Genomic DNA, 15,566 nt, shown 5'->3' with positions numbered 1-15,566 from the left:
GCTTTTGGATAACTTTTTCTTTTTTTTTAAAGGAAAATTAAATAAACTTCAAAAAGTCTGAACTTACTGTAAATCTGTCTCCTTGTACATCTTTAGTGGTGTATGAAAGCACAGTGCCATAATAACCAGCTTCTGTATGGCTTATTATCACCAGCAGCAGCACAGAGAGCAACATGATGAACGAGTCAGTTCTGCTAAACAAAGATCGGATCATCAGGTAACCTTTGTGACGGCTGCTGTCGTAAGAAGCTTTGATTATGCAAACATCTGAAGACCGGAGACGACAACGTGATGCTTTGCAAATATTTAAACGAGTTTGTAGGAGTGAGCTGCTATTTATTTTTGCACATAGTTTTCTCTTCATTTTATTTAGGAAGGTAAACCTTTATCATTTGGTTTATTTACATTCAAATAGTAAGTCTTAGTTAATTTTAACATAGTTTTCTTTTGTTTGTTATTTTTGGCATTAAAGCTCACTCTCCTATTGTTGCAACATCTCATGTCAAATACATTTTAAATAATAAACATTATAAGATGTTTAGAACCAGGATGGCCACACCTTGGCATGTCATAACACTTTATACCCTCCTTATTCTGTTTACTGGTTTTATGGACTGCATTTACATTTGATCAGACAAACATTTATTTTAAGAAGATAACATTTTCTTTGCAAACTGTGAGAAACAATACATCTATTTTTAGTTTCCTACAGGGTTAATTAATCATCTCTTCTTGGACAGTTTTTGTGTCTCAGTGGATTTTTAGTGCCACTGATATAAGCTGAGCATTCCCTCCGAATACAAATATAAAGTTTACTAAATCTCTAAAACTGCCATGTAAAGTATTTGGTGTATATTTTACACAAAAAAAAAAAAAATCAATATTTTTTCAAAAATGGATAGTTTTTTTTGTTCTTATTCTCCCATTTTTGCTGTGGTTCATCATATATTGAAGTCAGCTGATCTGTTACACCAGATGTTTGCTAATTGCTGCTGGCTAGTCTGAAGGAGCCTAGTGGGGGAGGGCTGCTCCATGGGGTCTAAGCTTTGAAGCTTGGAAATTGCAGCTCTAAGGAGGGGATGTACCTCAAAGGCAGGGTTGGGTCCCTCTAGGTGTTTTGCACAGCTGAATGGTTGCCATGAAGATTAAAAGATTTAAATGTGCAATAAAGAATCAAAGCAACACTCCAGTTGTGTTTTAGACAAGGGGAAAACATCATAACATGATGTAAAGCTCAAAAAGGTCAACTTATAAAATACTTTCTCTTTGTTGATGATTTCTTTTTTTACTTTCCATTAAAAATTATTTTTTACCTCTTTTGGTATAATTTCTTTCATCATATTATATCCTCACATGTACAAATTTGAAAGTTAGTCAGGATTTAAAACTGAACCAGTTGAAAGAAATGAAAACAGGAAAATATGAGAGCTCTTCTGTTTGTTTCTCTTTAGAGTCTTGCTGCAGAGATTTGGATCAAGTGACAGAAATCTTTTTTTTTATTGATGAAGGTCAGAATTACCTTAGAAAGGAGATAAAAGCACTAAAACCTTGTCTCTTATCTGCCTGGATGTTAATGTCTGCATGTAACAGTAAATTAAAATGTGGTTTGAGGATTAATTACCTGATGTGAACTAACTTTGTGCAAACTAACTTTGTGTTTATTTAAATAATTGATGTAAATGTTGAGCATTGTGGTAGCTCTCATTGTTTGCCTTGCAAATAACTAATTTGCATATTGGTAGCCTTTAGCTCATACTGAGTTACATCTTACATGGTGACAATGTTGGGTTTGGTCCAGTTTCAGTGTCATTATCATTCTGCTAACATTGGTGGCAGTCAGCTCTAAATTGCTGCTGATTTCATTTTCTTGAATAAATAATTAACTTATTAATCCTGATATGTGAAACATGTTTGACTAATCAAGCACTAAGAACATGATGTGCAACACATCCAGGTCAGTGGTGAACAAACTTTTTGTAATGTGAAACAAAACTTTTCAGAAGTGAACTGTGAACTGAACATATAATCTGTTCAGAGGCCACAAATGAACCCACTCTGCACTTTAGACAGCCATTATTTAGGCAAAACCCTTCTCTGAGAACTCGATAACAAACATCACAAAGTTACACCTGAACACCTGAGAACAAACAATCTGCTCAAATGCCTTGATTTAAATTGCAAAGTTTCAGAGTCTTGACTGATTTGTATTTCAGTGTTTTTCTTCTGAGCTTTTTTCTGTTTTTAAACTGTTCAAGCATTGTTTCTTTGAGAAATTACTGAATGGTTGCTAAACTCAATGTGGCTAGTTCAATATGTATTTTTCAGTTTCACATGTTAAGACTAAAACCTAAAAGTTGTTTCTGATCTCTGACTAATTTTACATTTAACAGCTGAATCACAAATATCTGAAACACAATAATTATTAAATCTGCTTTTGCTCCCTGTAACTTTTTATAAAATCAATTCACAGCATTTGGACACAATTTGGGAGTCATTTCTAATTATCAAAGCTTTATGGTTAGACTGTAAAAGAAAAACAAGCTTAGTTCAAAATTTCAAAAAATCTAAAATGATTTAGAAACATGAAAATAAAAGATATCACATCTATAGTTAGGCTGAGCAGAAGTCCACCAATAAGATACACGTCTCTGGGTGGTTTGAGGTGGTTCAGGATAAAGTGTTGACTGCATCATCTGCAGAGAGCCTATGATGTCACTTCCTGTTTTCAAATATGTTCAGAAATCACAATTTTTCTCCTTGTCTTCTGACTAATGTTCATTTTAATGTTTTTTATGTGTTTGTGGTGTACAGCGCTTTGGCCAACTGTGTTGTTATAACATGCTTTTTAAAATAAACTTGCTTTGTATGAAGGGGAGACACTGTCAGGTTGTGAAATTTTCTGTATTTCTGATACTTTCATATTTATTTAATGTGTCCAGGATTACAAGACCCAGTAGAACCTGATCTTGTCCACCGTATGGAAAATCTGTAGCTCTTAGAACATCAAAGTATTAATGTTAGTTTTAGACAAGGGGTCAGTGGTTAATTTTGAAATATTTATTTATTTAAAGAGCTGTTTCTAAAGACAATCAAATAAATTCCCACATGAGCTTATAGACTCTCTACATACAAAACATGCAAAGCAAAATGGCTGCATACGAATCACATGTAACCACCTGCCCTCATTAATAGTTCAGGTGGAACCAAATATTGATTTTATTTACATTTTTTTACAGTTTAGTCCGACTACCTAAAGCAACCATAATCCCCAACATAGGAGGTACAGGAAGTAAAAACAGATAAACCCAGATAAACATTTTACTGCATGGATCACATTCATTCTCATTGTTAGCCACTAGGGGGCGGTTAGTTACCGTATTTTCCGCACTATAAGGCGCACCTAAAAACCTTCAATTTTCTCAAAAGCCGACAGTGCGCCTTATAATCCGGTGCGCCTTATATATGGACCAATATTGAGCCACAACAGGTCTCGCAACTATGGTAAGCAGCCGCCGACTTCATTTTCCCCGTAGGAAGAAACGGAGGAAAGCAGACGCCAACTTCATTTCCCCCGTAGAAGAAGAAACGGAGGAAAGCAGACGCCGACTTTATTTTCCCCGTAGAGGAAGAAACGGGGGAAAGCAGACGCCAACTTCATTTCCCCCGTAGAAGAAGAAACGGAGGAAAGCAGACGCCGACTTTATTTTCCCCGTAGAGGAAGAAACGGAGGAAAGCAGACGCCAACTTCATTTCCCTGTAGAAGAAGAAACGGAAAAGCAGACGCCAACTTCATTTTCCCCATAGAAGAAGAAACGGGAAAGCAGCCGCCGATGCAGCCAGCAGTGCAAGCTGGGTTTTGTGTAAAGACCCCAAAATGGCTCCTATTAAGAGACACGCTTACAACGCAGAGTTTAAGCTCAAGGCGATCAGTCACACAGTAGAATATGGGAATGGGCTCTTTGCACCTGCCGCGCTGACGTCACAACCGCATGCGCAAATGCGGCTCTCTTTTTTCGCTTTGAGTTACCATGACAGCTAGAAAAGACAAAGTCTTATTTCAGACGCAAATAAAACAATACTATGAACATTGCTGTCTTCCTAATATAATGGGCTTTTAAGTTTTCATGGATTTCCAAACGATCCTGAATTAAGAAGACGGTGGCTTGTAAATATTCGTCGCTACCAGTTAAAGCTAATGCTGCACAGCAAAGTTTACAGCCTTCACTTCACTCCGGATCAACTTCTTCAGCCTAAAGCAGAAGGTAAAGGAGCCTCCTGTGTTATTTCCATGGAATCACTTCTGTATTCAGCCTGAATGATCGAGTTTATGGGAACGAGAGAGCAGACCAGAGCCAGACAGCCGAGCTACTGATCCGCCTGTACAAACCGCTGTAAACACCGTCCTGCTTCACAAGAAGCATGCTAAACTAATAAAGCGAAGTAACACGGAAACCTTAAGGAACACGGCCATATTTTTCTAAAAGCAACAACTTTGAGCCTGAACCGTCAGCTGAACTAGAACTCCAACACCAGAGCTAATGTTAAGCTATGGGCTCGTTGTGCTTCAGAAGCAAAAAGCCTGAACCGTAAAATCCCCGTTACTTGGTCTCTGACACTAACGACAATAAACCACGTAATATACTTGAACATAAGGTAAAAACATTGTCCGTTAATGAATGATGAAAAATGTTTAGATACTTAAATAGCACATTTTTACAAGAAAAATGTCCGGCATAAGCTAAAGCTAATGTTAGCTACAAAGTTTAAAGAAAGTAAAACTCACCTTCGTATCTGTGTATAACAAGGCGAACATGTTAAACCTTTCTCCAGATTATTGTCGGGGCTTCGGCTCCATGTACATCATTAAGCTGAGGTGCAAAGAGCCCATAGAGCAGCAGCAAGAGAATTTAACATGAACAATCAATGGTGCGGAAGTGGAGGAAGCAACAGCTGTTCATTTTGGGAATGAACGAGTTTTCAGAACGCTGGTTTGTAATCTATTAATAAAGTTTGACTGACCTATCTGACTATTTTGTCGACATTCCCTTTATCGCAGTTCCATCTAATGGATGCATAACGTAACCCCAGCCTCTACTGTAGCGTCTATTCTATGCGCCTTATAATGCGGTGCGCCTTATATATGAAAAAAGTTTTAAAATAGGCCATTCATTGAAGGTGCGCCTTATAATGCGGTGCGCCTTATAGTGCGGAAAATACGGTATTAACCTTCACTGAACCGTCGCTCAGCAGGCGGACCTTTATGTCTGGAGGCAGCCCTTCACTGATCAGTTCATCTTTAATCTGCAGAAGAAAACATGAGATGAATGTGAGATACAGTCAGTGGTGAATTATAAAATATACTGAACAGAATCTGATTATCATGATTTGACATTTGAGGGAAATATATTTGGATTAAACTCAGGTTGTGATGGTTTGTGTTAAAGTCTAGAACATCACTGACCGCTTTCTCTATTTCATCCTTGTTGTCTTTCAGTGACAGCGTAGTCGAGATCTTCAGCTTCAGAACCACAACATAAGCTGGAAGAACAAGAGATCAACATGGTATAAAGAACTACTTCCTGTTACTTTCACTCCTGTTTCCATCCTACTTACATGTTTTAGGAGGAGGACTTGTAGTTGTCAAAGGGAGAGCAACAGTGGTTGAAGTCACAGCTAAGAAACGAGTTCAGGACATAAAAAGTAAAAATAAATCAAAGATGAAAAATAAAGAATTGACTCATCGTCCTACTTACATGTTGTAGGAGGACTTGGAATCGCTATGAAAGGTACTGGGATAACAACAGCAGAAACATCATGAGTTCAGGAAATAAAAAATAAGATTAATGGTCAAACAGAAAGAAATGACTCACAGTTTCTAACCGTCACAATGACACATCGAAGCTCAGACTGGTAGATAGAACTGGAGGCACTGGGGAGATAATTTAGCACCAAAACTTTAATATTAAACTCTTTCTGAAAATAACCGTAAGATGCTAAATCTTTTTTTTAGTCCATAAATGTGTTTTTTGTGTTTAACCAGAGACTTTAAAGTCTCTGGTTAAATTTGACTTTTCTCATAATTGTACCCACATCAGTGGGGAAAGTTCATTTGTTTAGTTCTTATGGATCACTGCTTCAGCAACTTCTGTCAGGATCAGGAGGGATTTTCCTAAAGTCATTTTGTATCACTGAAGGTGAACATTATTTTTATTACTTTGTACTTAAGTACATTTCAAAACCTGTACCTTATACTTTTACTAAAATAAGCTAGTTATGTTTATCAGTGTTTTTCAGATAAGTATTTGTATAAAGTTTCAAAAGTTCTGATCAGATTAAATACTAACTTTGCCTGGACAACAAAACAGATGGGATGGCTTTCATTATCATCATGTTGACTGACAGACGGCGTCCATCTCAGGGTGAAATTTCCTGAACCAGACGAACTCTTGGTCATGTTGAACGGTCCACTGAACAGGAGCTCAGTGATCCTTTAACATAAAGATCAAATTTCAGATTTTCACCTTGAATTATTTAGAAGCTTACCTCTGATTAGAAACAATATTTATTTTCTACTCACACAGACTGAGTCGCCTCTGCTGTGATGTTGATTTCTATCGTCTCATTAACGTTTATGAAGAACTGAGCTCCATGTTCAGGAGTCGGAGGCAGAAACCTGGGCAGATATTCACCTGCTGTGCAGGACGGAGCTGCAGGATCCACTGGAGCAACGCAGGGAAAGATAATTCAGATAAACTAAAGAGTCACATTAAAATTGATTTGTCTAGTTGAAAGTAATGAATTATTATTGATCAACCTTCAACAGATAGTTATTGAATATTAAATTTATTCAAACCAGTGTTTCAACCAAAGATAAGCAACATGATTGAAATATGAAATCAAACCTTTGAAAACAAACTGGACAGGGATTCTGCTCATAGAACTGCTGTTGCTTATTGACACTGTTGAACCATTGTAATAAGTCAGAGTGATGGTCTGACTGGGAAAATCCTCCATCATCAGCTGAACTGCATATGAACCTTCATCACTGCTATTGGTTGGACTGAATGAAAGAGAACAAGGCTGGAAGAGGACAGAGAGAGAAATCAAAGATTTAACATCAAGTTTAATAATGTTTTATTTACTGTTTTTCATTATGGGTTTTATTTGTGTTTGTTTATACTGACAATATTAATTTCTATTTAACCTAAGTTGCAGATTTATTCCTCTAAGCACATCAACTGAGAGTTCATGCTGAGAACACAGATTAGTTCATTTGCAACATAAAATATTTTGTGGAACCACAAATATTTTTCCAATGAGTTGGACTCTTTTCAAACCTCTGGGGTCAAACGTAAATATAAATATAAATCTGACAATGAAAACAATTATTTTTATAGATTTTTGGCAGTGGCAGGTCACTGAAACATTTAAGTACTTAAACGTGTAATGCTGTTAGGTGAATGTATTAACAATGAAATGCAGTGAACTAATTTCAGATTAGTTTATCAAACTATTTAAAACTACTTTGATTATTTACAAAAGTCTGAGATTCCAACAAACTACAAATTTCTGTATTTTTACGACTCCACCTCCAGGGTTTGCTTTACCATTTTGTCCACCAGGGGGCAGTGTTCACACGTTTGAGTTTCACTAGACCTTTTGCTAGGCTGTAGCTACATTGTAGCTCATGTATCAGAGAGAAAAGTGTGTATGTATGTGTATGTGAATTTTACCCAAAATAGTAATAATAATAGCATTTATTTATAATGAGATTTTTAATAGATACATATGTTTAGAGCCACCTGGTGGTGAGATGAGAAACTGCATGCAACGTCTCCTTCAGGCGCTCTCATGGTTTCCCCACCACAATGCTGGTGGAGGTGCGAGGGAAGCAGCTCTTCACTACTTTTTTTTTTTACTTATTGTTGAATTTTTCTAGTTCAATAATTAATAAAATACTGTAATAACAGTATAATCAGCATTTCTCCTTGTGCTTTTTCTCCCACCTGTCAGTGACAGTTTGACTGAAGGATATTTACTTCCTCTCTTCTACCTGTGAATCTCACATTTTCCTTTCCTTTAACTTGACATCAACATTTATTACTCACTGATGAGAGACTGAGGACAGACGGAGGTGTGCAGGTGTAACACTCATAGTTACTGGGATTGGATCCATGTCTGCATTGAACATGGTCTCCATCAGGGTCAAAGGTCAACAAGTTGATATTTATCTGACAGTTTGAGGGAACTCTGAGAGAACCAGAAAACAAACATAATTACACATAATTACAAGTGAACTCTGGAGAACAAATAATCAGTTTAAATGTTTTCATTTACACAGAGGAGCTTCAGTATCTTGACTGATTTGTGCTTCAGTGTTTTTCTTCCATCATTTTTAGGGTCTTAAACTTTTGTTTGAGTATTGTTTCTTTGATGATTTACAAAATGGTTCCTATATTCAATATGTCTAATTTAATCTGTATATCACAGATTAAAGTTTTTAAAGAGAAATCTTATTTGTACGTAACTTTTAATGAATTACAAAATCTGGTTTTGTTTCCATGTAACTCTTTGGTCTCTGTTACAGATCAAATTGATTCCCAGTGTTTGGATCTTATTTTTCTTTAAAAGAAAAGAAACTAAATAAACTTCAGAATCAAAATACAGTTTATGCTCAATCAAAGACATCAAAGGTTTCAGGTATTTATAATTTAAATGATATAAAAACTAAATTACCTCATAACAGGAAGGATGCCGGTTTGTGGTGATGAGTTTGGTTTGTTAATGTCAGATCGTTTTCTCTCTTCAACAAATATCACAGCGACGCCAGATGAAACACCGTTTCTGTTGTTTATCCAGGTTCCAGTATTCCACCTTTAATAGAAAATATTGGGAAGATTTCTGATGTTACTAAGTTTCTAAAACACAGAAAACCTTACAGAACAGCAGACCAGAAAACTGACAGGAGGAATTTTAGACTTCTTGGAAAAAACAGAAAATTATTAGATATATTTTTGCAGGATGTTGAGATTCAGTCACCCATAGTAGGTATTGTAGAAACTCCGACTGCCCCACCAGGTATGCTCTCTCAGACACCATTGACCGCTGCGTTCATCAATCTTCTTACTACAGCCAGAACAAATCCATGACTCAGCCTCTCCACATGAGCTGTAGCCAAACTTAAAGCGATGCAAAGCCTGTAGATTTAAAGTGAAGAGGCTTTAGATACAAGACAATATATTTTTTCAAAAGGTAAAATAAAAAAAACTTCAGAAAATCTCAACTTACTGTAACACTGTTTCCTTGTACATCTTTAGAGGTGTGAGATAACACAGTACCAGTATAACCAGCATCTGTCCATCTGACCATCATCATCATCACCAGCAGCACAGAGAGAAACATGATGAACGAATCGGTTCTGCTAAACAAAGATCGGATCATCAGAAACAGGCGACTTTATACAGTCACTCCTTATTCACTCTGTTTACTGTTGGAAACATGGAAAACTCGTTTTATGGAATGTATTTACATAATGAATCAGGAAATGTCAGAAACCTGATTCATAACCATCAGAAAAACATTTCCTAAAAGGTAAAAATTTACTCTGCAAACTGAAAAATACTAAATTTATTTTTGCTTCATCTCAATGTTTCTAAATCCTGCAGCACTATCAGGTTAATTATTTATCTCTCCTGGTCAGTTTTTGTGTCTCAGTGAATATTTAAGATGTTCACAGATCAAAGCTGATCACTACCAGTTCATCACTGGTTTCACCAGATACAAACTTTAATAGCTGCAGACCAGAAGTTTATCTCTGCAGTTTACACCAATAATATCTGACATATAATCCATGTTATGTTTTTTCTTTGCATGTTTTTTATATAAATTTTTCCAGATGAATTTTAAACTGATACTTAGTTTGGTGGAAAACCTTGTTATGCAGTCAATGTTTAATTTAAATAATCTGTAAATGATCAGATTATTTAAAGATATTTATGTATTTAATTTGCTCTTCTGTCTGCTGATTATATAACTCAGTAATTTTAGTCATTTTTCCTTTTTTGTCCAGACATTTCAATGAACTCGGTGTTCTCCGCGTCTATGAAACATGGAAAAGTAGAACATCATCATGCAAAATGTTGTGTTGAATGATGCTTATAAATATACGCTTCCTTGTTTGTTTACATATTTTTACAGCTGTGTGGAAATCTCCTAACTGATGTCCTTTACTTCCATTTTATGTCCTCAGCTGAATGTCTCTTCTCCTCATTTATTATGTTGAAGTTTGAAAATGTTATTTAGGTTTGAAGAGTTTAAATGTGTCTTTCATTCTTTATCTCTGTAATATGAAGAAATCATTTTGTCTACCTGTTACGACTGGCTCAAGGTCATAACAAAAACCGGAGACCAAGCAGTGGTTACGGTGTAGAAAATGAATATTTATTAAAAACTACAATGATTGTGAATGTCAGTGGCGTAAAGGAAATGCTTGGATGTGTTGGACGTGTTGAGGTGCAAAAACAAAGACAAACTGAAATGTGCCAGAGGAAGGGAGCTGAGGCCTGGCAGCAGGAGGCAGAGCGGACGCCGGAGGCGACCCAGAAGGTGGAGACGACCAGGTTAAATGTTCTGAGCTCCAGATTAGCAGATCAGCTAAACATGTAAAGGAGAAGCACAAGACAGACACCAAAAACACCTGGAACCAGTTCATGAGGCCCAGGCCCATAACACTAACCTTCAACCACAGTCGGGAAGTAACTACTTACATTTATATAAGTAACTTTTTTGAAAACATGTACTTTTAGGAGTATTTTTACTATGTTGTACTTGAATCATTTTTTATGAAGTATTTCTACTTTTACTTGAGTAAAATTTCTGGATTCTCTACCCACTGAATGAAAAACAAACATGTTTTTAGAAAAACAACAGATATGATCACTTTCCAGCACATTCAGAAAACTGGTCCAACAAGGAAATGCACAGTACACTGGATTGGTTTGTTTTTCTGTTTTCTTTTGCTGAGGTCACAAAACAGGCAGACGGCAAGTTTAGGGAAAGATGGCCTGAAAAATTCATTTCTGTAGGTTCAAAAGGAAGTGTAAAAAATCTGAGAATATTCTGAGAAACAAATTCAAATGCACAAGAAAGGAAACAAATAAACCAAGGAACTAAACTAAAAGTGGTGAACTATATGGCAACACCTCAGTACCAATAATGAAAATAAAGAAATTACGTAAACCTGCCAATATATGGCAAAGAAAATCAAAACAAAAGCAGCAATAAATCATGACAACTGTTGTTTCTGCATCTTAAATTAATGATGAATTAACATGTTTACATTTCATATATTAGCTTAGCACAAGTTCAGCCCAAAATAGTAGTCTAGAGTATCTATGTCCAAGATACTCTAGACTACTATTTACTATATTTACTACTGCTTTTAGGAGACACAATCTTTCACCATGACACAATAAATCTTACAACAGAATATAAATATTGTTTTAAATCTCGAGGCTCACTGTAGGACCCAGACAGTGTCTAGTTTTTGATGACAAAAACAGAAGTAGAAGACGAGTCCAATGTTCATCATTCTTTAGAGATTCTTTCTACATTTGACAGATTTCCCCATTTTGTCTGCAAATGTCTGTTAAATCGACTCGTTGAAGTAAAATCCTCCTTTGCTCGGATTAGTCAATGTCAAAAGACTTTTGAAAAACTCCATGGAGCTTCATGATGCCAGGATTTTAAAAGTGACAGAATCCAATTATGCAAAAAAATGGGCTTGGAAGACAAAATGTTTGAACATAAATACATATTAAGGCTTTGAACGTTGATGCGTTAACGCATCTGATTTATCTGAAATGTTCAACTTGTTAATTTTCCATAACTTAACAAGTTTATTTATGTAAAAATCAAGTTGTTAATTTATGTTTGTTACTTTTTTCAGCTTGAACTCGCCATCTAGTGGAGCAGAAGTGTAATATTAATCACATTACCTATTTTAGTCACAGTGTGCAGAAAGGCAAAGAGGACTCAAATGTAGAGAGGCAGAGGCGGGGAACAGATTTGTTGTTTTAATTTTTAAAAAACAACGAACAAAAGAACGCATGAAAACCACAAGGAACACAGGAAGCCAGTTATAACGGGATTAAACGAGAGGAACCAGCCAGGAGGAATGGGAAAGAGGTAATTAAATGCTGAAACAATCGACCAGATTGGTTGACTAATAAGTTGCAGGTGTGATGGGAGGAGAGAGAGAGAGGGAATGGCACAGGGGACGAGGGAGAGTACTCAACAGGAAAAAGCTAACATAAAAGAATAACTACAGTAACAAGGAATATAATAAGGAACATAATAAACTAGAATCACCGAAGGACTGTGAGGACTTTAGTTCAGTGACTGAACTAAACTAAAGTAAAATAGAAACAAAAGTGATCTAATAAAATAGAAGGAATACAGAATAAACCAACTCAAAAGCAATTCAAACAACCCAGGACACAACAATATTCACCTAAACTATTTTCTCCCACTCAGTTAGTTCACAGCAACATGTTACACAGTATTTGTGCTGCGTTCAACAACACACAGTCATACTGGTGTGCAGCAAATTTCACTTAAAAAGATACAAACAAAAGAAAGTTAGCCAAAAAATAATCCAAAAATATGAATTAATCAGATATAAAACTATAATTATATATGTAATTTAATCAACAGTGAATAAAATGTGACTAAAAATTTGTGATAAAATAGTGTGAAAATGATCCGTTTTAGAGTATATAACGGCACATGGTTTTATAATATATAGTATTTTTCTAAAATATCCATCACAATCAGCTAAGGATTAATAGAAGAAGAAATGTTATATAATTCACCACTAGGTGCCACTGTTGTTATAAACTCAGGTGATCCATTTCTTCTGACCTTCAATGTAATTGAAGGTCAGAAGATAAACTCTAGATAAACTTAGATAAACTTAGATAAACTCTAATGAGTTTATCTAAGTAAAACCAAAACAGTTTTCAGATAAAATATATACATATAAAACATATTTTAGAAAGGAAACTAAACTGTGTCTGCATGATGGAAATCAGAGTTGCTCTGTCAAAGAATAGATGTATGTTTATAGATGTAAATAAAGAAATTATGAATGAAGTCACTGACAAACCCGTCCTGGTTCCAATTACGCATAAAAACTGACTTCTCTACTGAAGTTGCAGTCGATGCTCCTCAAAACGCCATTTCTATTCGCTTAGCTTTCTTTTTGTTAGCTTCCTTCGTCTTGTTATGATTTTTAAGACGGTACTGTGGGCTACCATTGCTCAACAACTTTAAAATCCATCCATACATGGCGGCATCCATTATTACTTCCGTAAACAGTGAGCTGCCGTGTGACGTAATTAACGTTCGTCTACTGCGCATGCGGGTCGCTTTGGGATCGTCAACGTTGCGTATCTTCCTAAAATAATGGGTTCTTTTTTGCCAAAAGTGTTCTTGAATCAATAATTAAATTATTAATAATAATAATTACCACCTCAATCTTTCCACAATATATTTTAGGCAAAATAAACAAATGAATAAAAATCCAATTTAAGCTAAACATCTAAATTGAGTATGGGCTCTTTGCACCTCAGCTTCCGCGTTCGGGGAAAAGCGGCTCCATCTTTTCCGATCTATTGAAACTTTACACTGGGTGTTTGCAGGGCTTGTCCAAGGTAACAATTAATGATGTACATTGATGTACATCGATCCGAAGCCCCAACAATAAGCTGGAGAAAGGTTTTAAGATGTTCGCCTCGTTATACATTCACAGATACAAAGGTGAGTTTTACTTTCTTTAAACTTTGTGGCTAACATTAGCATTAGCTTATGCTAGTAGTATTCTTGGACAGTGTTCTTGTAAAAATGTGCTATTTAAGTATCTAAACATTTTTCATCCATTCTAACGGACAATGTTTTTACCTTGTTTTCAAGTATATTACGTGCGTTTATTGTCGTTAGTGTCAGAGACAAAGTAACGGGGATTTTACGGTTCAGGCTTTTTGCTTCTGAAGCCTGAAGCACAACAAGCCCATAGCTTAACAGTAGAGCAGCTCTGGTGTCGGAGTTCTAGTTCAGCTGACTGTTCAGGTTTAAAGTTGTTGCTTTTAGAAAAATATGGCCGTGTTCCTTAAGGTCTCCGAGTTATTTCGTTTTATTAGTTTTGCATGTTTCTTGTGAAGCAGGACGGTGTTTACAGCAGTGTGTACAGGCAGATCAGTAGCTCGGCTGTCTGGCTCTGGTCTGCTCTCTCGTTCCCATAAACTCTTTCAGGCTGAATACAGAAGTAATTCCATGGAAATAACACAGGAAGCTCCTTTACCTTCTGCTTTAGGCTGAAGAAGTTGATCCGGAGTGAAGTGAAGGCTGTAAACTTTGCTGTGCAGCATTAGCTTTAACTGGTAGCAACGAATATTTACAAGCCACCGTCTTCTTAATTCAGGACCGCTTGGAAATCCATGAAAACTTAAAAGCCCATTATATTAGGAAGACAACAAAGTGCATAGTATTGTTTTATTTGCATCTGAAATAAGACTTTGTCTTTTCTAGCTGTCATGGTAACTCAAAGCGGAAAAAAGAGAGCTGCATTTGCACATGCGGTTGGGACGTCAGCGCGGCAGGTGCAAAGAGCCCATTGCCACCTGATGGGTGAATATAGCTATAGATTTTAAAGTACTACTGTGCACTTTAACTCTTCCAACTAAATTACTTTTTAATAGGGCTGGGAAAAAATATATTGCAAATTCTTTGTTATCACAATAAGACTGTACGCAATGTGTGTATTGAGAAAAAGATAATCATGCTTAATGTTTAATATTTAACATTTCGCAACTGCTATTAAAAAGAAATAACATAAAACTTTAATCTGAATTTTAAATTTCTAGATTGAGAGACCAACGTCAGCCCAATAACAGGGAAACCTCAAGGTTGTGTGCTCGGCCCACTGCTTCTCACACAGCAGTGAATTTACAGATAAGACCTGAAAATGTACTTTATGGGTGGTTTCACTGTTGAGGGGCTCATTTATTGGAATAATGACTCAAAGAACAGGTAGGAGATCCACCTGTAAGACTTTATATAACAATAGTAAACCATATGTGTATATATACACTGCTCAAAAAAAATAAAGGGAACACTTAAACAGGTGTTTTACACTTAAAGTGTTCCATTTATTTTTTTGAGCAGTATATATATATATATATATATATAGAGAGAGAGAGAGAGAGACCAGAAGAGAAGCTTGCAGTCCTGATTATAAAAAAAATATATTAATATATTTCTTTTAAATAAAAAATCACGCCGACTCCAAACAACTTCGTAAAACAACTTCAGTCGCTCAGTTCAATACTCCCGTCCCTCACTTCACGTCATGGCGCCTCGGATGATTAAGTGTCAATAGTTTGCAATGGGGCAATAGTTTGCCCCATTGCAAACTATTGCAATGGGGCAATAGTTTGGGTCATGCAGATCTGATCTGATCTGATCGTTTCCATAGCAACGAGCAGAAACAAGACATTCCCCCAGTGACC

At 36.1% G+C, this 15,566-nt stretch overlaps 1 protein-coding gene across 10 annotated transcripts in view; it reads right to left on the bottom strand.

The window, feature by feature from the left end:
- The window catches only part of LOC114157948 (uncharacterized threonine-rich GPI-anchored glycoprotein PJ4664.02-like), a 43,041-nt gene that overhangs the window by 15,588 nt on the left and 11,887 nt on the right, over window positions 1-15,566 (bottom strand). Inside the window, exons 2-14 of one of the 10 annotated variants that reach the window (XM_028039217.1) lie at window positions 9,289-9,421; window positions 9,040-9,197; window positions 8,737-8,874; window positions 8,109-8,250; window positions 6,903-7,080; window positions 6,578-6,719; window positions 6,345-6,488; window positions 5,871-5,929; window positions 5,754-5,789; window positions 5,614-5,673; window positions 5,462-5,538; window positions 5,227-5,301; window positions 83-191 (exon numbers count right to left, since the gene is read on the bottom strand). The exons of 1 other annotated variant lie outside the window; for it this stretch is intronic. In XM_028039217.1, the coding sequence (XP_027895018.1) occupies window positions 186-191; window positions 5,227-5,301; window positions 5,462-5,538; window positions 5,614-5,673; window positions 5,754-5,789; window positions 5,871-5,929; window positions 6,345-6,488; window positions 6,578-6,719; window positions 6,903-7,080; window positions 8,109-8,250; window positions 8,737-8,874; window positions 9,040-9,197; window positions 9,289-9,421 (1,348 nt within the window). In that variant the 3' untranslated portion in view covers window positions 83-185. Of the gene's footprint in view, window positions 1-67; window positions 698-5,226; window positions 5,302-5,461; window positions 5,539-5,613; window positions 5,674-5,753; window positions 5,790-5,870; window positions 5,930-6,344; window positions 6,489-6,577; window positions 6,720-6,902; window positions 7,081-8,108; window positions 8,251-8,736; window positions 8,875-9,039; window positions 9,198-9,288; window positions 9,422-15,566 lie in introns of those variants that run through there. 8 more of the 10 variants (XM_028039215.1, XM_028039216.1, XM_028039219.1 and 5 more) reach the window with 8 other exon arrangements.

The sequence above is a fragment of the Xiphophorus couchianus genome, chromosome 14, assembly GCF_001444195.1.
Source record: "Xiphophorus couchianus chromosome 14, X_couchianus-1.0, whole genome shotgun sequence".
NCBI classification, from domain to species: Eukaryota; Metazoa; Chordata; class Actinopteri; order Cyprinodontiformes; family Poeciliidae; genus Xiphophorus; species Xiphophorus couchianus.
Note: the sequence above shows the minus strand (reverse complement) of the source record. Positions and strands in the feature narration are given on the sequence as shown.